At 36.7% G+C, this 22097-nt stretch overlaps 3 protein-coding genes across 3 annotated transcripts; 1 reads left to right on the top strand and 2 right to left on the bottom strand.

Annotated features, from left to right (window-relative positions):
• The first annotated feature begins 446 nt into the window (after positions 1-446).
• On the top strand, positions 447-1406 carry gpr35.2 (G protein-coupled receptor 35, tandem duplicate 2). The gene is given in 1 exon segment (XM_089133522.1): positions 447-1406. A coding segment is annotated over 1 exon segment (960 nt).
• A 770-nt stretch (positions 1407-2176) lies between these two features.
• On the bottom strand, positions 2177-7013 carry lim2.2 (lens intrinsic membrane protein 2.2). The gene is made up of 5 exons (XM_039684367.2): positions 6744-7013; positions 4369-4559; positions 3551-3688; positions 2916-3050; positions 2177-2312 (listed from the first exon to the last, which is right to left on the bottom strand). The coding sequence occupies exons 1-5, from the start codon at positions 6866-6868 to the stop codon at positions 2242-2244; spliced, it is 660 nt and encodes a 219-aa protein (XP_039540301.2). The 5' UTR covers positions 6869-7013; the 3' UTR covers positions 2177-2241.
• Positions 7014-7524: 511 nt separating this feature from the next.
• Positions 7525-22063, bottom strand: ftsj3 (FtsJ RNA 2'-O-methyltransferase 3). Its single transcript, XM_039684371.2, has 20 exons — positions 21888-22063; positions 20674-20779; positions 20510-20556; positions 20346-20425; positions 17951-18050; positions 16860-17054; positions 16658-16773; positions 16313-16417; positions 16131-16231; positions 13482-13568; positions 13251-13406; positions 12679-12814; positions 12065-12255; positions 10771-10888; positions 10471-10691; positions 10271-10368; positions 9410-9512; positions 9146-9329; positions 8246-8340; positions 7525-8166 (listed from the first exon to the last, which is right to left on the bottom strand). Exons 1-20 carry the CDS (start codon positions 21952-21954, stop codon positions 7902-7904), a joined length of 2571 nt encoding a protein of 856 aa, XP_039540305.2. The 5' UTR covers positions 21955-22063; the 3' UTR covers positions 7525-7901.
• Between the last annotated feature and the right edge of the window lie 34 nt (positions 22064-22097).

Here is a 22097-nt window from a genome sequence, read left to right as displayed (position 1 = left end):
GAGTTACAAAAATGGGTATGTATATTGTACTCTTCGAGACGGACAACTTTCTAATTTACACTTATTAGCTAGGACCCACAGAAAGTCAGATATTTTTGTTTGAATGTGGTCATGCTTTCTCTGAGCCTACATGTCTCTGTGTCTTTGCCTGTCTGTGTGTGTGTGCAGGGGGAGGGGGCTTAACCATTTCACTGCTGTGTGTATGACCTGCATAAAGAAAATACATTTCTATATAAAAATAAATATAGCTGTGAGCAGCGATGAGGGCCAAAGCCGGTGGCACCGCCACCCCGGTGCCTTTAGGTAACTACCGGCTTGGGCCCGCAATCGCTGCTCGCAGCTATATTTATTAGTAAACTTGAAGTGTGCTATTCTGAAATAACTATATGTTCCTGTCTGGGAAGTGTAATTATAAAGTGTGTATTTTAATTTCCCACAGGTTGAAGATGTCTAACTGCACCCTAAACATCAGCGTTGGCATCCAGAGCCTTCAGCTCGCCTCACTGATTCCCACCTTCATCCTCTGGGTCCTGGGAAACACATACATCCTGGTGATGTTCTGCCGGCGTCCCAGAGCGGACTGGACCTACATGAACATCTACATCACCAACATGGCCATCGCCGACTGCATTCTGCTGGTGCTTCTTCCCATCCGCATCCTGTCCTACTATGAAAACACATGGGAATTTTCCACACTCTGGGACCACTGCAATAAAGAGCTGTGTTACGTACTAGTGTCGGTTTATTACGTCAACATGTACGTGAGCATCTTCACCGTCACTGCGATAAGTGTGGTGTGATATGTGGCCATCAAGTATCCAATGAAAACAAGGGAAGTTTTATCACATAGGAACGCTTTGGTTGTCTGCTCACTCATTTGGTTGGTCACGTGCTCGTTAAGCGCGGCATTTCATCGCGTCGACGATCCAAAGCATAACAACAACACGATAAAATGCTTTCAGAAGAATAAAGAAGAGGAATTACCGCTGGCGTTTATCCTCGTGATAGACATCGAACCTAGACATCGTAGGTTCCTCGTGCCGTTCCTCATAATGCTGTTTTGCTCAGTTAGAGTAATTTACACGTTAAGGAAACTGTTGGACATCGGAACCCGCGGCGAGAAACTCCAGTGCGTTTTTATCATCGCGACGAATCTGATTGTGTTCGTCGTGTGTTTTTTCCCCGTTCACTTCGGATTTTTGTTTAAATACATCGCACAGGCTTATAAGTACAGTTGTGACGTGCAGTTTATCGCGCATAATTTCGTTCACTTCGCGATGAGCATGAACTGCGCTTTGGACTGCTTCAGTTATTACTTTGCCACCAAAACATCGTGGAAATTGTGCCGCGCGAATAAAACTAGGAATGAAGAACATGAATGTGATTATAGGAAGGTTTCACGATGACTCAACATTGTGTTTGAATTAGTATTGTCAATCAATTTTTTTTAATTAATCACGTTTTTTTTGTGTAATTAATCACACCGAACATTACTGTTTTTAATATATTTTTATATTGTCATACTTGAACATTGAATATCCAAAATAAGGCAGAAGGCTATATTTTAAACGTTAATTGCGTTAAATATTTTTAATAAGTCAAACTTAATTTTTATTAACATAAACATGACGAAAATATCAGTGACATTTGACAACACTATCAATGAATATTATCAACCCACAACTGTGTATTTTTGACTCTGAATGCAATCAACTTTTTTAAAGAAAATTTTAGAATAATCTTTATATTTTTAATATCAGCCAGTTTCATCAAACACTGACTTTAGCAAACATTTGTTAAATTAAAGCAATATTAACACTAGTTTTATTTCATAATACACATTTTATATTCAACTTTTAAGTTTATTTGCATCAAATGTATATAAAATTAAGATTATTTAAGATTATAAACGCTGTAAATCTCCCCATTTCTTTTTGCATATAAACTTAATTAAAAAGACAAACTTATACAGTAATACAGGGGTGTTTGTGGATACTTTTGAAACCTTTGTTAACGATGTTTACTAATGTGTTTGTGAACATATTGATGAGTACCTGTGTGCTGAACATCATCATATATTTCTCATCAGATGGTGTTGTGTGTGTACGCCTTTTAACCGGTCAATGACTAAATGTTGCACCATCAGTTCTGTTGGAAAAATAAAACATGCACCAAGAAGAGTCCAAACGCAGTTTATTTCCTCCAGGATTGCAGCGCTCAGTGTTTTGTGATGATCAGGGTTCAGCTGTCAGAGACAGTAACAGGTGGCGCTTCACTGAAGCTTCTCTGATAAGCACAGAGCTGAAGAACTCCTGGAATACAGAGAAGACAGAGATTTACGCAACAACATGTTTCTTTTACATTTTTTGCATTTACACGGATCAGCGAAAACGACTAAAACGCTGTTTAGAAGTTGGTGACGAATCATACGACTCGCGGAATCGGTTCGTTTGAATCGACGAGTCGATTCGGTTGAGTAGATTCACCAATTTACAACTTTGATTCAATTATTCGATTGCATCATAACTCAGAGGGGGCATTTCCAACTAAAAACTTAAACCGTTTTATGCATTTTGACCATTCTAATCACAAATATAAAATAAATGTTTTTTTTTTTACCAAACTCTTAATTACAAATTGCATTTGAAATGTAAACTTCAGTTGCAAAAATGGTCAGTTCCATTTATCCAACCGACTGATTTAATGAATTGATTCCTAAAGGTTTCAAATAGCCTGAATCGACTTGTTATTTGAAGTGAAACAAACGAAACTCAGAATAAAAATTCAAATGAATCATTGAATCAAAGGGGCTTTCGCTCAATCAAATGATCTTTACTATTTTCGCGTAAACATAAGCTTATGCCGAGTTCACACCGCGCGATTGTTCAGCAACAATGTGCACATGGATATTTGACCTGCTGCCAGAGCCAGTATGGTGCCGATCCATCCCAGAATATACGACCACGAGAACCTCCAGCCGATGTAGCGCTTCCCGAAGAAGTTGACGGTCATCCCGGTGTAGATCGCCAGAGCCAAGAGGGCGAGAAATCCTGCGGGAAAACAGCAATGACATCACTGCTAAACGACACGTCACGGCTGCCAATCAAAGCTGACGTCACAGAATCACGTACAGCTAATTAATCCTCATCCTTCCCTCGGGTCATTTTGACCCTGGAATGTTTTTTCTTCACATTTTTTTTCATTTCAAAAAGTAACAAATCCTCCACTCGTGGGTCAGTTTGACCCCCATAGTAAGAGCTTCAGTACACCTAAAAATGCTAAAACTTTACCACAAAATTATTTTATATTGTCTATATGTGTAACTGAATGCATACTGAAGGTAACTGAAAAATGTTTTTTCGGTTGTGCATTAAATTGTGAGTTATTTTCATTTAAAGTTAAACGAATGTGAGGAAATGACTACTAATTATTTTATTAAATAAATGTAGTAATTTAACAGTTAATAAATTTGCATAAAAAAAGGAAAAAATATTCTGAAAATGTAAAATGAAGTATAATGTTAGTGCGGGAAGGATGAGGGTTTGGTCACCGGACAGAAGCAGAGCGACTCCTCCGGCCCGCACTCGTTTGCTTCGGCCTCGTTTAGGCGCAGTGACGCTCAGAAGAACTCCAGCGAAACAACCCAGCAGCGACAGCAGCACGAAGGCCCGCGTGGCGTCCCAGAATGCTGCGGGGCGGAAACACACACTTTGGTTAAACGGGTTCAGAGCATTCTGGGGGAATCTATAAACTGCTGTATGAAAACAATTGATGTATGATGGATTGTTTGGTATTTTTTGCAATTGTCATAGATACTTAATGTATAAAAATGTATTTTATAATAAGAAAATAATAACATTCTTTACCAATATCGCCAAAACCAGATAGATAAAGATTACTTAAGTTAAAAGTATGTATTTTTTGTTATTGTCGAAGAGTATGTTTTGAATTTTTTTTATATATAAAAAATATATTCTTCCAATACTTATATAATCAACTAGACAGAGATTATTACAAAATATTTACCCTTTTTTCATAGAATATGAAATACAATGTTTTGATGAAAAAAACAAACAATTAATTAAAGTATTTTAAGTTTACATAGAACTATGAACTAAGTATTCTTGCAAATTATACGTAAAATATTTAAAAAAATAAAATGAAATTATGTTTTGAATTTATATATATATTGCTTTTTTTATATTTTTATAGAACATGACATGAAATTATATTTTTGAAAAATGAAATTTGGACCAACCCAGAAGGATACGGATAAAAAAAATAAAAAAAAATAAATATATAATTAATTTGTCATTTTTGCAAGTGTTCTGTAGTGTAAGCGGTTGTGATGCGGCTGACTGTCCTTACCCACGTTGAGCGTGTGGGTGTGGCACTTGCGATTGATGCAGAACCTCCAGAGGCCCTGATTGGCTGCGTTCCCCGAGTAGCGATACTGCATCCAATAGTCTGTTGCTGTGGAGATGATGAGGAGCACGAGGCCCACCACACCACACAGTGAGGCCCCGCTTACCAGAGTGAACACCATCAATGAGAGCGTCCTGCACAAACACACACGGTTAACCACTCGCTACAGCATTAATGCTGTCAATCAAACCTCTGACACTCAGACCTAAAGTTTCCTTGATTCCTTAAATCACCAGCAAAACCCCCTAGCGTCACATATCAAGCCTCTGATCACCACCAGAGGACTCCCTCACCAACTACGTTTCCCATAATTCTGTGCCTGGTGCTGATTGCCCTCACACCTGATCCCCATCCCATGGACTATTTATGTCACATAGACACACACACTACGAAGTCTTGTTCTTGCCATATTCCTAGTAAACTGATCTCTTGTGTTGGACCTTGGACTGTTTAACCCGTACCTTCCCGTGCCCATCTGATCTTCTGCCTGTTTATCTGGATTGACCCTGTTTGCCGGCCTGATCCATCGCCTGTCGTGTCGTTGCGTTTCTGCCTGGTCTTTGATATCTCTGTTGCTGGTGATTTACCTCTGCCCATTGTTCTCCTGCTGTCTACAGTAAAACCGCACATGGATCCCACTTCTGCTGACTCCTCGTTACACCTCACAACATTTGGCAAACATAACATTTCTACTTTCTTCGAAAATATTGGTCAGCTTATTCATTCCTCTCCTGATAAACACTTTAAAATATACATTACGGAAAAAAATACCATTGTTACTATAATTTGTTAATAAAAAAGTGAACTAATATAATTAGATTATTTCAGATTTTAAATAATAATAATAAATTATTGTAAAATTACATTTATAATCTTTCTAATACAATATATTCTATAACATTGATATATGATTATACAAAACAAATTTGAAATAATAAGTTATCGGATCAATTAATCTTATATTTTTATAATAAATCTACAACATATAAATACTAATAATATAACAAAGTGCAAATGTTAATATAATAAACAGAAATAAAAATGTAAATTTTTAATATTAGTATTACTAATAGAACAGTTAAATAATTGGACAATTACAGTTATAAGTTTAATAAAATAACATACAATATAAGCAACAATGATAAAAATAAATAAAAATGTTAATATATTAATAAACCTAAATGTATGATAAAAATACTTTATGATAAATTCATTTATATTTTTATAATAAATGTACAACATTTCAATAATAATATAAAATAAAATGAAAATGACTTTTTCCTATTATTATTATTATTAATAATATAAAAGTTAAATTAATATAATTATTATTAATAAATAATAGGAAATTACATTTAAAATGGTTCAAATATTCATAAAAAGTTACAATCTAAATGAATACTAATAATAAATTAAATGTACATTTTTTAATAAATATAAAACAATGTACGCAATAAAATGTAAATTAGTTAACAATAAAAATGATAATACTAATAAACAATTTTTGATAAATAAAACCATAACTTTAACAACAACCTATCAATCATCATATGAGCAATTAACTTCATGTATTTTTTCAAAGCAAAACATACATGAAACCAAAGCTTGATATAGAATAAAATATTTATAATTGTTTTTTATTTCTAATGATGTATCATTTAAAATATAATACGATGTTAATAAGTATTTTAAATTTTATCATTAAATTTTAAAACAAGCATATTAAAAATATATTTTTTATTGTATCCACCTTTTATTTTGCTTCTAATAATACTTATCTAAAGATAAAGATATCTAAAGTTGTCTAAAGATCTCTATATTACTGATGCCACTTTTGTAAAACAGCATTAGAAAAGGCATTTATAAATAGAAACGTTTTGACAGGATGTGAACAATAGAAGTTCAGCGGCATCAGCATTTGGCTCGAATCGAGCCGATCAATCAAGCTTCATCTGTTTATAATAATATGCATACGAGCGTTTTGAATGCGAATCGTGTGCGCAGCACAAACTGGATCAGCACATCGAGCTAGACGCTGCCAACACACAAACTAGTCATTCAGAGGAGAAAATAACAGAGCCATTCATGACGAATCTCACTAAATGTGCCATTAAATGCATTGCAAATGAACAACAGAACAAACAAGGCTTTTGTTTCAATTTAAACACAAGTGCCATGATCAAAACATAGATCAGCAAAAGCATTAAGATTTCCACAAAAAGTCACAGGTTGTGCTTTTTATGTAGGCTATAAAACATCATAAAGTTGGCGTAATAAGTTTGAAACCAGTTAATCACATCAAATCTAGCTTCATGTACCTCTCTGACGGTTCGTCTCCCGCGAAGATTGCGCGCTGTCCTCGCGCCTCTGGGGTTTTAAACCCGCCACGCGCGCCGACCGTTATTGTTCCCGCCACAATAGAGCGAATCATCCAGTTAGACATGCGAGATGTGAGGTAATCATCTTTCTCTGCATATCGTCCTCTTGTTTACCCATTCTCTCCATCTCGTTTACCCATTATCTCCCTCTCCTCTTCTCACAATCCCTCCAGTCTTCTTCTGCGTCACCGTTTCCCGCGGCGTGGGACGTTTCGTGACGCGCGTCAACGCTCGCGCGACCAGGCCTCCCTCACAGGTCAAATCGATCCAGAAATACTCCTAGATTTGGGTTTGAAGGATGAAAAAACCTCACCCGCACATCGCCATACAATTTCCACAAGTTTCAGTGAACCAACTATATAGGAATCACATGTGCAGATTCAAGTCAAGTTGCATCAAAGGAGCTTCACAGTATGAATCAAAACATAATGTTCCTTTCTTAGTGGAAAAAACATCAGTGTTTGGTAGAGCTGATCAAGGGTATTACTGATTGGTTAATTAATTTGAATATCCCCAACTGAGCAGTGAACAGTGGCAAGGAACTGAAAAACTCTTGTGTTTTTCTGTTCTCAACATTTTAAAACTATTGTGATAGATTTAGCATAGCTAGTTTGTCCAGATATAGTTACATAGTATCCAAATATATGTGGATGCAAAAGATACACCCATATATACTTAAATAAAAATGTAAATTTACTATGATTTACCAAGACACAATTTGTCAATTTAAATTCGTATTTATTAAAAGTCACTGATAATCCAAGCAGATCTTTTTTTGCACATACATGAGCATAATTAATCCACAAAAATCAGGAGGTTACCCTATATACACCTGAAGTTCATATACCACAAAGTATATGTTAAACATCAATACACGCAGCATTACACCAGTGCTGAAAAACACCAGCGGTTGGAGCCACGTCTGATTGGTCTAAAGGTTCAGCCCCTTATTTATAATCAAGTGTGTCAAAGTCCAAGCAAACCATGTTGTTGGTAACGAGAGGCTGGAACTGAATATTAGCATATGCGCTAATAATCCAATCAGTACGACACAGCTAGCTAAATGAACAATCCGTTCGAGGGCGCGAGGGGCATCACTCACTTCTTTGGACGCCCTTTTCCCGCCTTCATGCCCCGCCCAGCTTTATTGCCCCGCCCAGCTTTATTGCCCCGCCCTCCTTTCCCACGATTCTTGTCGTCTTTCCTCTGCGCGGCTCTCGTGTCTTTCTTCATCCGTCCATCAACCACACGGAAAACGCCCTTGAGTCCGGCTGGACGCCTCACTTTACGCCCGACGCCCTTCTTGGCTACAATATACGTGACGTCCTGCTTCTCTTTTCCCACGCCGGCCTTTTTGTAGATGCTGCGAACAAAGAAAATTCAAGATTAGTCTTCATGAGTTGAACATGAAAAGTAGCTGACGCGTCGATGCCGAGACTGACCTTTTGAGCTGCGCCATTTTCTCTCGCTCTGAAATATCCACCGTGTTCACGACGGCTTCGGCCTTTTTCTTGGCCTGCTCCAACTTCTTCATCGTCTACGACAAGAAAATATGCATTTAAAGGCCATATTCAGTTTGAAGTCAGAGTACGTTTGTTTAGATTTTCATTACCATTTTCCACTGGATAACTTTTCATAACAATAAATACATACTTTATTTGATAGATTAAAACATTAAAAATAACACCAATAAAATTAATAATAAAATACAGTATTTTATTTGACAACCATAAAATAAATTAAAAAAATGAATTCACAAGTGAAAAATAATGTCAATATATTATTGATAAAATATTTTTATATATAAAAGATGTTTACAAAAAAGTAAACACATATAATTAAATATTCATAAAATGTACTATTACTATTCTACAAATAGAAATATTAATATAATTAGAAATACAAAATATATTATAATATAATACATTTAAATTTTGTAAATAACAAATTCTAGATATCAATAAAAAATACAGTATGTTATATTAAAATTTATATTGTTTTAAAATATTAACTAAATAATTAAATTAAAATCGTAATGTTCAATAAGAAAATATTTTATAACAATCTTTTAAAGTTAAAAAATACTCTGTATATCGATAAAAAATATTAATAAATATCACAATATTATATTTTTCTATTTAATAATAATAATGGCTTAAATTCCATAGGAGGAAATTAATAATTATATATTAAAATATTCTTATGATTTTCATTTTTTTAATTATTAGAATAGATATAATTTTATATTTAAAGGATGTTTACATTTTTTTTTATATATAAAATAAGAAAACTAAACATCTGCTGAAAGCCGCTGACATCATCTCTCCTCTGAGAACTCTTACCCGTCTCTTCTTGCGGGCTTTGGCCTCTGCCACGCGTTTGATGGGACGGGCGTTGATTTCCCGCCATTTCTGCTTGTATTCCTCCACCATGTCTTTGGTTACAGGAACAGGCCTCTTCCGGTGCTTCTTTTCATCGTCAAAAAGCCAGGCGGGAACTTCGGTCATGTCCTCAGAGTTCGCATACCTTCAAGAACAGCACGAAGACGACTTTATTAGCTCAAACTCACGGCTAATGCAGAGGCTAACCGCCGTCTTCGCTATTACCTGTGGAAGGAGCCGTCGATTAGGTCTCGCGTTCTCCTTTTGGATGTGGCGATCTGAGCACCAAGTGCCAAACCCTCTGCATTAAGAATACGAGCACGTTTATCTGCGAAACAAAAAATAATTACACAAATTAAATATAGCTGCAAGCAACAAATAACACAGGCAGAATGAAATGCTAACAATCAAAGCATGGAGCGTCAGACCAACTGAAACAATCAAGACAGAGATGATTTTAAGCAAAACAGTTGGAAGCCGATAAATACAATAACTTGTAACGTCACAATATTACTTCTGACCAATAGGTGGCGCTGACACTAAAGTGATCTGTTGTGATCAGTGTTGGGTGACAATTAAACAAAGTTTAGTGTAATAATGTCAAATCTCTCCAAAGATACAGCCTCAAATTCGTCGACATGAAAATAGTTTAGATTATCAAAACAAAATCCGTAACATTTTCCACGGCAAGGTCTGAAGAAACGGTCGTATGGAGTTAAAAAAAAGCAGCTTTTTAAAGAAAATCTAAATCTAAAGTTGTTCAAAATTTGAGCTCGATAAAAATGAGCTTCCAGTGAGATGTTGTTTGGCTGCAGTACCAAATGCTTCCACTAGAGGAAATTCATCTCCCATTTATTTCCATTTTCCGCCATTCCGCTCATTTTTGACTGATTATTGTTTTCAGGAACATTTAACCTGTGCGAATCAGGTTCAGGCGAATCAATGATTTTTTTGAGTGTTCAAACAGTACGTTTACCAAGTTACGTACCATAAAAATAAATAAATAAATAAAAAAAATAAAATAAAAAAATTGAGCAAAAATGACCGAAGAGCAGCAGAGGGTTTTAAATATAATTCTTTACTGACTTGTTTTTTCCACAGGAACAACTTGAAAGTCTTCGTCCTCATCAGCCATTCCTCTCGTGCCGACGGCCGCCGAAGCGCGTTTCATTTGCGCAATTTCCCTGTTAATAAAATAAATAAATAAATAATACATGTTCGTATTTTTCCGGGAGAATGCATATGATTCTGCTTTGCACTAATATAGACGACTATATAAACGTCACCTCTCATCATCACCATCATCATCGCTGCTGTCATCATCGGAGTCGCTGTCGTCTTGAGCCTTTTTCACTTCCTGTGAGGGCGCAGCCACTTCCTGTTTCTGTGAGATGGGCTCCGCCTCCGCTTTCCTCTTTTTGCCCTTCCCAGACTGCAGCAGCTGGGTTTGTCTCAGTTCACTCATGGCGTCTGTATCGTCGTCCAGATCCAGCTCTGAAAAGATGTCCTGTGCGGAGAATTAATCGTTAAAATCTGGCCTAATATGGTTTTACGGATTCACGTTAGACTAAATGAGCGAGTCACACCTTGCTGAACCACATGTTGGTCTCGCGCTCTTTCTTCTCGTCTTTTCCTTCCAGTTCGACGATTAACTCGTTCCCGTTGGTTTCCCCTTCGTCCTGCGGCGCGGCGGCAAACGAAACTCTGCGGGAAATGCAAAAACAGCGCTGAAATCCCTTAAAGTGCTTAATCAACGACACACGAGTCAGTTTGAACAGACGTGAAAATTGTGTCATTGTAACGTTTCATTTAATCTTCATTTTGTTTCAAACTCTCGCTTTCATAAAACACCAAGAAATTATATTCATTTGTGTGGAATATTACAAACAAACCAGTTACTGAAAATTATTATTTATTTTTTATTTACAATTGCTGCTACAATGAAAATACACACCATTTTAATTTATATTATAATGTATTTACAATTTTTACACAGAGTTTACAACGCAGTTTATATTTTGGTTTCAAGTAAATGCATTTACATTTTGTTATCTACTTTTATATGTATTAAAAATGATAAAAATGTAAAGAATATAAATATATTTTATGCATTTAAAAAATGTAATGCAAGCAATAAAAATATAATTAGTTTAGTAAAACTTTACTTTTACTTAAATAAAATATACATCATAAATATATATATATCGTACATTTTATTTTTTAGTTAAGTAAAAATATATATATTTTTTTGTATTTAAATCATTTTTATACCTCTAAATAAAGATATATATATATCCTCTTTACAGTATATTTATTTTATATTTTTATTGTATATGGTTTTATTTTATATTGCAGTTTCTATATTCATAACATATAAACATTTTTATATTGTTTACATATAAACAAGTTTTATATTTTCCATAATATATATTATATTATCATATTTAATTAAATTAATCATTATATATTAATGAAATTATATATTAATTTAAATATAAATTATATTTTGTATTCAATATATATTTAGTGAAGGAAACAAAACAACAATATAAATATAATTTTGATATAAATATTTTATACATATATTTACATTTGATGTATTATATTAAAATAATAAATAATATAAATATGGGTATAATAAAATGTAATGAAACAAATATGATTTTGATATACCTTAATATTAAAAATATTTATTCAATATTTATTATAATATTTATTTATATTATATTATTTACTTGTATGTACGTGTGTGTGTGTATAATATATATATATATATATATATATATATGTAATTGTTTTAAATATAATTTGTACAGTTTATTTATTTATTTTATATTATTTAAAACAATGTAAAACACAAAATATTCACAAGAACCCTACTTTTTCTTCTTCGGCATCTTTCCTTTGATTTCTTTCTCTTTCTTCTCGATTTCCTCAAGGTCGTCGGAGTCGAGGTCTGAGGCCAGAGACATGCGTTCGTCCTCGTCCGAGATGTGCACATCATCCCCTTCCTCGTCATCCAGCAGAGCGTCCGTCACCTTCATGTCTCCCTGTGTGACAGCGCTGAGACCCTGCGGGACGGAAGAACATCAGGATGATCAGACTCAAATTTGGTGAAAAATCGGACAAAAAGTCTAAATCCGCCTTTCCACTGCACACGACATTCGCATACGATTGACGCATTTGGCCCCCTAGTGTCAGTCGGAGGAACTTTAAAATTGGTTGTGAAGCAAACGTTACGCTCGGCAACTCACAATGGGGTAAAACTAATGAACATGGTCTATCCGCAGAAGTTCAGATATTTCAACGGATCCAAAGCTCAAATCAGATCTGAATTTCCCGCATATGATCGGAGCTGCCGTACGACTCTGCCGTACGACTCTCCATCGGAGATGAATGACTTCCGGTCCGACGGCTGTGGATGGTCGTATGCAGTGGAAAGGCGGCTTAAGGAGTCGCACTGGTCTACAGGACGCCTCGACGGGGTCACTTGCCTCGGCCTTCTTGATGGCGGCGAGAGAAAACATGGAGGAGTCGCTGGTGTCGGCGATGGAAACTCCAGGGAGATCCATCTTCAGCTCCACTCGCTCTCTCTGTTTGCGCTTCTCCTTCAGGAGCTTCTTCTTTTTCCTGATCACAGACAAAAACACTTTCAGTGGAAAACGTTCTTACATTATCATTAACTAAAAATAAAAAATAAATTAAATAAACTAGACACCATACAGACATAAAAATAAATAAATAAATCAAAAATGTAAAAATCATATTTAAAAAAAAAAATTTAAAAAATATAAAAATAAATACAACAATATAAAACAAATTAAGCAAAAAAAAAAAAATATGGTACTTGAAATAAAAGAATTATTAAATAAATTATAAAAAACGTGCCATGGGAACATTTACTTTAAGTACTAAAATAACTAAAACTAAATTAAAAACAATATAGACATGACAACTAAAACAAATAAAACTAATGAAAACAATAAAATAAATTAAGAAAAAAAACAAAACAACTACAATAGATATAAATCAAGGTTACTAAAACATCCCAGTGATATAAACCTACCGTTTAAGATCGGCGAACTCCTCGGCTTTCATCTCCGCCAGCTTCTTCTCCATCTCTTCTTCCTCGTCGTCCGCCGCGTTCTCCTCATCCGTTTCCACCGCCTTTTTCTTGCCTTCCTTCTCGTCAGTCTCGCTCTCTTCATCGTTGGAGTTGAGACTGTTAAATTGCGCAAGTTAATAGTGAATCTTTACCGTGCGATATCTGAATTATGTGACGCTTATAATGACGTACTTGATCTCCGGATCCAGTTGCTTCGCTTCCTCTTTCAGTTTTCTAGCCAGGAACCTCCTCAGCTTGGATCTCCATGACAACAACAGACTAAAAACACAACAGCCAATCAGATTTCAGCTCTCCATATATGAACATTAGTGGTGGAACAGATCACAAAATTCATGGTTCAGATAATTTTTTTGGATCAGAAAAATAAAATGTATACATATATAAATTTAAAAGTCCTTGAATTTGAGGGTTTTGTATCTGGAAAGTCCTTGAATTCGGGGGTTTTGGACATTGAAAGTACTTGAATTTGAGGGTTTTGGACCTGGAAAGTCCTTGAATTTGAGGGTTTTGGACTTGGAGAGCTCTTGAATTTGAGGGTTTTGGACCCGGAAAATCATTGAATTTGAGAGTATTGGACATTGAAAGTCTTTGAATCTGAGGGTTTTGGACCTGGAAGTCTTTGAATCTGAGGGTTTTGGACTTGGAGAGCTCTTGAATTTGAGGGTTTTGGACCTTGAAAGTCCTTGAATTTGAGGGTTTTGGACTTGGAGAGCTCTTGAATTTGAGGGTTTTGGACCCGGAAAATCATTGAATTTGAGAGTATTGGACATTGAAAGTCTTTGAATCTGAAGGTTTTGGACCTGGAAAGTCCTTGAGTGTTTTGGACCTGGAAGTCCTTGAATTTGAGGGTTTTGGACATTGAAAGTACTTGAATTTGAGGGTTTTGGACTTGGAGAGCTCTTGAATTTAAGGGTTTTGGACCTAGAAAGTCCTTGAATTTGAGGGTTTTGGACTTGGAGAGCTCTTGAATTTGAGGGTTTTGGACATCGAAAGTCCTTGAATTTGAGGGTTTTGGACTTGGAGAGCTCTTGAATTTGAGGGTTTTGGACATTGAAAGTCTTTGAATCTGAGGGTTTTGGACCTGGAAAGTCCTTGAGGGTTTTGGACCTGGAAGTCCTTGAATTTGAGGGTTTTGGACTTGGAGAGCTCTTGAATTTGAGGGTTTTGGACCCGGAAAATCATTGAATTTGAGAGTATTGGACATTGAAAGTCTTTGAATCTGAAGGTTTTGGACCTGGAAAGTCCTTGAGGGTTTTGGACCTGGAAGTCCTTGAATTTGAGGGTTTTGGACATTGAAAGTACTTGAATTTGAGGGTTTTGGACTTGGAGAGCTCTTGAATTTGAGGGTTTTGGACCTAGAAAGTCCTTGAATTTGAGGGTTTTGGACTTGGAGAGCTCTTGAATTTGAGGGTTTTGGACATTGAAAGTCCTTGAATTTGAGGGTTTTGGACCTGGAAAGTCCTTGAATTTGAGGGTTTTGGACTTGGAGAGCTCTTGAATTTGAGGGTTTTGGACCTAGAAAGTCCTTGAATTTGAGGGTTTTGGACTTGGAGAGCTCTTGAATTTGAGGGTTTTGGACCTAGAAAGTCCTTGAATTTGAGGGTTTTGGACTTGGAGAGCTCTTGAATTTGAGGGTTTTGGACCCGGAAAATCATTGAATTTGAGAGTATTGGACATTGAAAGTCTTTGAATCTGAAGGTTTTGGACCTGGAAAGTCCTTGAGTGTTTTGGACCTGGAAGTCCTTGAATTTGAGGGTTTTGGACATTGAAAGTACTTGAATTTGAGGGTTTTGGACTTGGAGAGCTCTTGAATTTGAGGGTTTTGGACCTAGAAAGTCCTTGAATTTGAGGGTTTTGGACTTGGAGAGCTCTTGAATTTGAGGGTTTTGGACATCGAAAGTCCTTGAATTTGAGGGTTTTGGACCTTGAAAGTCCTTGAATTTGAGGGTTTTGGACCTTGAAAGTCCTTGAATTTGAGGGTTTTGGACTTGGAGAGCTCTTGAATTTGAGGGTTTTGGACATTGAAAGTCTTTGAATCTGAGGGTTTTGGACCTGGAAAGTCCTTGAGGGTTTTGGACCTGGAAGTCCTTGAATTTGAGGGTTTTGGACTTGGAGAGCTCTTGAATTTGAGGGTTTTGGACCCGGAAAATCATTGAATTTGAGAGTATTGGACATTGAAAGTCTTTGAATCTGAAGGTTTTGGACCTGGAAAGTCCTTGAGGGTTTTGGACCTGGAAGTCCTTGAATTTGAGGGTTTTGGACATTGAAAGTACTTGAATTTGAGGGTTTTGGACTTGGAGAGCTCTTGAATTTGAGGGTTTTGGACCTAGAAAGTCCTTGAATTTGAGGGTTTTGGACTTGGAGAGCTCTTGAATTTGAGGGTTTTGGACATTGAAAGTCCTTGAATTTGAGGGTTTTGGACCTGGAAAGTCCTTGAATTTGAGGGTTTTGGACTTGGAGAGCTCTTGAATTTGAGGGTTTTGGACCTAGAAAGTCCTTGAATTTGAGGGTTTTGGACTTGGAGAGCTCTTGAATTTGAGGGTTTTGGACCTAGAAAGTCCTTGAATTTGAGGGTTTTGGACTTGGAGAGCTCTTGAATTTGAGGGTTTTGGACATTGAAAGTCCTTAAATTTGAGGGTTTTGGACCTGGAAAGTCCTTGAATTTGAGGGTTTTGGACCTTGAAAGTCCTTGAATTTGAGGGTTTTGGACATTGAAAGTCCTTGAATTTGAGGGTTTTGGACCCGGAAAGTCCTTGAATTTGAAGTTAACCCTGAAGGAACCCTGAATAAACAGTTATCCTACATATAAACATCACTCACCGCAGTTCCTTTCGGCCCAAGACTTTGATATCGGAGCAGCACTCTTTGATTTCTGATGAAGTGATGGGGTGGGCTTCCAGCTCGGGGTTATCGAAGGTTATCTGGAGCAGAGAGATGGACATTAGCAGGAGAAATACATGCGTACTGATGTCTGGCATCATCTGAAGGGGTTGGAAACCTACTTTATTGGCTTTGCTCAAGAAATCGACGGGGTTTTCTGCCTTGAGGAACTCTGACAGTGAGAAGATGTGATAGAGAGTGAGATCTCCGTCGCTGTAGCCTTCAGCCTGAAACACCACAGCACACGAGGGGTTAAAGCAACAGACAGAAGAAAACATTGTATTTTATGAAAAGTAAAAATAAACAGAGCTAAGACAGAATTAGGTATCGTTTGATCTTATTATTTTGAGAATACAAAATACATAAATAATAGTTTTTAAACGTATTATCATATAATTCAAAAGATATAATTATACTAGAAAAAGAAATTCATGCGTTTAACATAAGCGGAGCGTAAAAACACATACTTTGGGCTTTTTTTTGTTGACCAGGTCTTTGACGGTTTTCACTTGAACGTCGACCTCTTTAAACGCATGTTTGGGGTCGAAGAACTTGTTGTCAATTTTATCCGGAGCCAAAAAACCTGAAGGAAAAGAGAAATAAATGGATGGATAGAAAACAAACGGTATAATGAATGACAGACAGACAGAAGGGATGAAGGTCAGTCACCCTGGCAGACGACGAAGATCTCGGCCGACTCGTTCCTGGAGGCCTGGGGTTTGGTGGCCTGCACCTTCCGGAAGAACTGCTGGAAGATCCACATCAGCGGCTGGTAGTCCTTCGAGCGGAAGACCTTGGTGATGAACGTGCCGCCCTTCGCCAGGAACTCGCACGCCAGCTTCAGAGCCATCAGAGTGAGACTCGCTGCAGGACACACACACTTTAACCGTCTCACATACGGCTGTCTTACAATATTGATAACTTTAAATCCTCACTGAAGACTTCCCTCTCTGGCTTTTGGCTTAATGTAATTTTATAAATGTGTGTGTTTTATTATGTAAAGTTGATAGATCGTGCAGCACTTTTGGTTTTAAAAGAAATAAAAATTTAAAATTTAGAAATTTAAAAGTGCGCTCTAGAAATAAGTGTCTTCCTCTTCATGCGTTGGCCAAAAATGACAGGAATTTATTTTATATTTCAATTAAATTAATGTACTATATTTTAGTTCAATAAGGTTTTTATTTAATATTTTGTATTTTGGGGGTATATAAATTATATTTACGCTGCATTTCTAATCCATTTATTCACTTTTTTTTGAGCATACACCTGAAAATGTAATTCCCAGCTTAAACTGAGGTAAATCTCGAACGCTGAAGTTTGAACTCTTTTCAAAGACGACACTTGGCAGATTATTTCAGGTTTTTTAAAAAAGTGAACATAAGAAAATTTACGTTTATTGGTATGAAAAATGTGCAAAAATATTATTTTTAATATGAAACATTTTTAAAAACATGCTTTTACTCTAAAACTGTGATGAAATCAAAGCCATAAACCTAAAAAAGTTCATAATAGAGCCTGATATCTCAGTAAACGAGCATTCAGAGAGTGTTCGGCTGCAGTACCAAACGCTTCCACTAGAGGAAACTCTCTCGTTCATTTCCAAAGCGAATTTAACCTTATCGAAGGATGTTTGTCTTCACGCAGCAAGTGCCAAAACCTTTACCAAGTTTCGTACCATTCCGAGAAATAAATAAATAAAAAACAAGAAACATTTTTCGGTCTAAAATGGCCGCCGAGCTCCACGTGGCGTTTTCCCGTACCTTGAGAGAAGGCGTCGTGTTGCCAGTTAGCACCGACGTTTGGCGCGCCGTCATTGAGAACCACGTCCACCTTCCACGTCTGCAACTCCTTCCTGAGGGTCTGGCGGAGGAACAGGTCATCAGAGAACACACACTTCGGACTGAAACTGTAAACATGTGACGGCATATCCCTCTAGCATTCTCTGATAAACACTGGTGTGTTTGTGTGTTGTATGCGCTCGCTGAAGAGCCTCTTTCTGTGCGTGTTTGAAGTGTTGAGTGTTGCAACTCAGACATAAAAGTAGCCATGTTTCCATCGGCACGTTTTTATCCGAATTAAGTGATATCGAATGAAAAAAACCTTTTGGAAACAGTAAAATTTGATTCAATTTCATGAATATCGACTCAAATGAAATACGTCTCATCGGATTTTATCACGATCGATTTGCGGCTAATGCGATAAAAGCTGATGGAAACGTTATTTGCCGAATAAATAATGAATTACGATTACGTTTTAGGCCCTTTTATGGTTGCAACACGCCAGAAGACGAGTTCATTTCCGGCCAGTCCCGCTTGTTTGTTTTTACGTGGCTCGGTTGAATAGTAATATATAATGTGGTCTGTTATTTCTAGTTAACGGACTGCGGCGCTGCTAAGTAACACACCGTTGCCATGGACGCAGTTCAGAGACGAAACAGGCTATTTTCTTTAGCAGAAGCAATACTCGTTTTTAAATCAATAAACTCGTTTTTAAGACAATATTTTGTGTCAAATTATTGCTTTATATGTAATAAGCAGGATAAAGTATAGCGAGGCTGTTATAGCGAATACAACCCCTTCAGGCTAACGACCGCCTCGCATACATTATCCCATTCATGTGTCGCTATCAGCTGGCACATAAGCATTATTATGCTTCAACTTGTGAAATATTGATCATTTGTTGGTAGATCCGTTTTGTCTAACAAAACTTTGTTCGCAAAAGTTTGCTTGAATGTTGTTCGATTCAGTGCGAAAATGAATGGAAACACATTAAAGGATTAGTTCACTTTTGAAAAAACTTTTGCTGATAATTTACTCGCCCCCACGTCATCCAAGATGTCCACGTCTTTCTTTCTTCAGTCGAAAAGAAATTAGGTTTTTGATGAAAACATTCCAGGATTTTCTTCTTATAATGGACTTCAATGGGAACCAAACAGTCCAAGGTCCAAAAGACAGTTAATAACAGTTTCAGATGCAGTATCAAATGTCTTTAAACGACACCAGACGATCAATAAGGGTCTTATCATGCGGAACGATCGGTTATTTCAAAAATGTAACTTTTCTAAGGACAAATGCTAGCCTTGCTCTATTCTGTGAGGCGCGTTTGTGACGTCACGTAATACGTAATTACGTTCAAAAGGTCACGGGCGACGTAGCCGGAAGTACAGAATCAAAATCGTCCGACGTCGTTGTTTTACCTTTTAATTCCTTTTTTGTAAACGGCGTTTGAGTTAGTTTGCACGTTCAACCTATGCGTTCAACTTAAACACTGACTCTGTACTTCCGGCTACGTCGCCCGTGACCTTTTGAACGTAATTACGTAATACGTGACGTCACAAACGCGCCTCACAGAATAGAGCAAGGCTAGCATTTGTCCTTAGAAAAGGTACATTTTTGGAATAAGCTTTGAAATAACCGATCGTTTCGCATGATAAGACCCTTATTCATCGTCTGGTGTCGTTTAAAGACATTTGAAGCTGCACTGAAACTGTCTTTTGGACCTCCGACCGTTTGGTCCCCATTGAAGTCCATTATATGGCGAAAATCCTGGAATGTTTTAATCAAAAACCTTAATTTCTTTTCGACTGAGGAAAGAAAGACGTGGACATCTTGGATGACATGGGGGCGAGTAAATTATCAGCAAAAGTTTTTTCAAAAGTGAACTACTCCTTTAAAATGTCTTAAATCAATTCGAAATACCAATTTGATCGCAAAACAGCATGTGACGTCATTACGTACAGGTTTTTATTCGCTTTAAAGCCGTTGGATGGAAACACACTTTCACCAGCTTTATCCGCATGAGTTTTTTAACCGAACTTCAGATAATTCGATTAACAAGTGGATGGAAACCCTGGACCACAAAATCAGTCACATGGGTCAATCTTTTTATTTAGATGTATACGTCATCTGAAAGCTGAATAATTAAGCTCTAGTGTGTAAGAACGAGTCGAAATAAAGCAAAATAACTGAGAAAAATGAGAGATAGTCCTATATTTATAGCAAATCGTCTAGCGTCCAGTTTGCGTCAGTACGGTTTCGGGAAACAGTCGAGACTCGCTAGATGATTCCTTCCTTCTATAGTAGTGAAGCCGCGAGTTACGGCGCTGTACGGGAAACACACTCCTGAGCCGACCGAAGCACGCGGACACACACACACCTGTCTGCACTTCTCCGTGGTGATGTCCTCCTGCAGCGTGACCACGTTCGGGATGCTTCTGATCGGCACCAGATCCACACCTGACAGCAAATCAAGAGTCAACACTGGATCTGAGAGTCTGAATCAGTGACATCACTCGTCTCACACACACACACGCCACTCACCGATCACCAGGCTGGACACCGGCATGAACTTGGACGCCACCTGCAACCTGAACGACAAACACACACGGGTTTACTGACAGAGTTTTCATTTCTGGGTGAACTATCCCTTTAAATAAATAAATGTTGGATTCCCAGGCCTGTAGTTAGCATTAGCGCCTGCTCACCATCCTCCAGGAGCGGCACACAGGTCCAGCAGCGCTCGGGCTTTCTGGAGGAACTGGAACTTGCGGTTGAGCTGAATGAGCTTGAAGGACGAGCGGGACCGATAACCTAAACATCACCAACAACATTTGATCATCACTCTTTCTGATGATAACACATGCATTAAACCATACATCTAGGAAAATAAAACTAGGGCTGTCAAATGATTATTCACGATTAATTGTATCCAAAATAAAAGTTTGTGTTTACATAATATATGTGGGTGCACTGTGTATAATTATTTCATCTAAATAAATACACACATGCTTGTATATATTTAAGAAATATTTTCATGTATATAATTTATATTATATACAAATATTTTATATATAATTCATGTTATATATAAATATTTTATATTAACATTTTTTTTCTTAAATATACATGCACGTGTGTGTATTTATATATACAAAATAACTATACACAGTACACACACATATATTATGTAAACACAAACTTTTATTTTGGATGCGACAGCCCTAAATAAAACACAACACCGGACTTAAGAAAAATAAAGTTAAACATGTTATAGGTTAAAAAAAGATTGTGAGACATTATTAAAATGTTATTTAACCCATAAAAATAAATCCAGAACAATGAATCTGAATAACACACACGGGTCCTAAACATGTCATTTTTGGTACACTTTAAAAAACAGTTGTGTTAGATTTTATTAGTTATACTTTATTTTAAGGTGTCAACACCGAGTACTAATAAACAACTACATGTATAGGATTAGGATTTGGCTTAGGGTTAATTACTTGTAAGTTAATTAAGCACAATTTATAGTAGGCATAATTACTAAATTACAGTAACTACGTGTTACAAAGACAGTGTAAAATAATGTTCAACGGTTCATGACTTTAATTAATTACACATGCTTTTTTGGCAACTACATTTAACTTAACGTTCAATAAAAGTCCAGAAAATGTAAACAATTAAGGAAATTCTTAAAAAAATTAAAAAGCAGTATTAGCATAGACATGTCCTCAGACTGTATACCATGCTAGTGTACTTAACATCATACTTGAACTATACTTAGTTTGAGGAATGACAGGCTAACTTTAATCTCTAATTAAACAAACATTCGCTATTATTACGGTAAATGTCCAAAAAACACTGTAATAACGTGGTACATCGTGATCTTTGTCACGATGTTAATGTTTACGCGACTTACCCGTTTCTTTGGCGAGGTGATAGAATTTATCCTTTCTGGTTTTTCCGACTTTGAGTTTTTTACCCATGATTTCTGCTGCAAATTACTAGTTTTTTACGCTTTATTTCCACACGTTTCCCCTCACCGTGTCGCGAGCTACTGAGCCACACGTGTATTCCGCGGGCGCAGAGTGATGACGTGTTTGTCAGTAGACTTTTTTTTTTTTACATT

This window comes from Pimephales promelas, chromosome 2 (assembly GCF_988280905.1).
Source record: "Pimephales promelas chromosome 2, fPimPro1.hap1.1, whole genome shotgun sequence".
Classification (NCBI taxonomy): Eukaryota; Metazoa; Chordata; class Actinopteri; order Cypriniformes; family Leuciscidae; genus Pimephales; species Pimephales promelas.
Note: the sequence above shows the minus strand (reverse complement) of the source record. Positions and strands in the feature narration are given on the sequence as shown.

What these genes read in the sequence shown, in the direction of transcription:
- ftsj3 (XM_039684371.2), bottom strand. Translation starts at nt 21,954, where the DNA reads ATGGGTAAAAAACTCAAAGTCGGAAAAACCAGAAAGGATAAATTCTAT. An exon ending in TTGGGCCGAAAGGAACTGCG is followed by an intron (nt 13,569 to 16,130) that starts GTGAGTGATGTT and finishes TTGTGTTTTTAG; the next exon opens with TCTGTTGTTGTCATGGAGAT. An exon ending in AAAATGGCGCAGCTCAAAAG is followed by an intron (nt 8,167 to 8,245) that starts GTCAGTCTCGGC and finishes CTTTGTTCGCAG; the next exon opens with CATCTACAAAAAGGCCGGCG.
- lim2.2 (XM_039684367.2), bottom strand. Translation starts at nt 6,868, where the DNA reads ATGTCTAACTGGATGATTCGCTCTATTGTGGCGGGAACAATAACGGTC. An exon ending in GGAGACGAACCGTCAGAGAG is followed by an intron (nt 4,560 to 6,743) that starts GTACATGAAGCT and finishes GTGTTTGTGCAG; the next exon opens with GACGCTCTCATTGATGGTGT. An exon ending in CATACTGGCTCTGGCAGCAG is followed by an intron (nt 2,313 to 2,915) that starts GTCAAATATCCA and finishes TCTGTATTCCAG; the next exon opens with GAGTTCTTCAGCTCTGTGCT.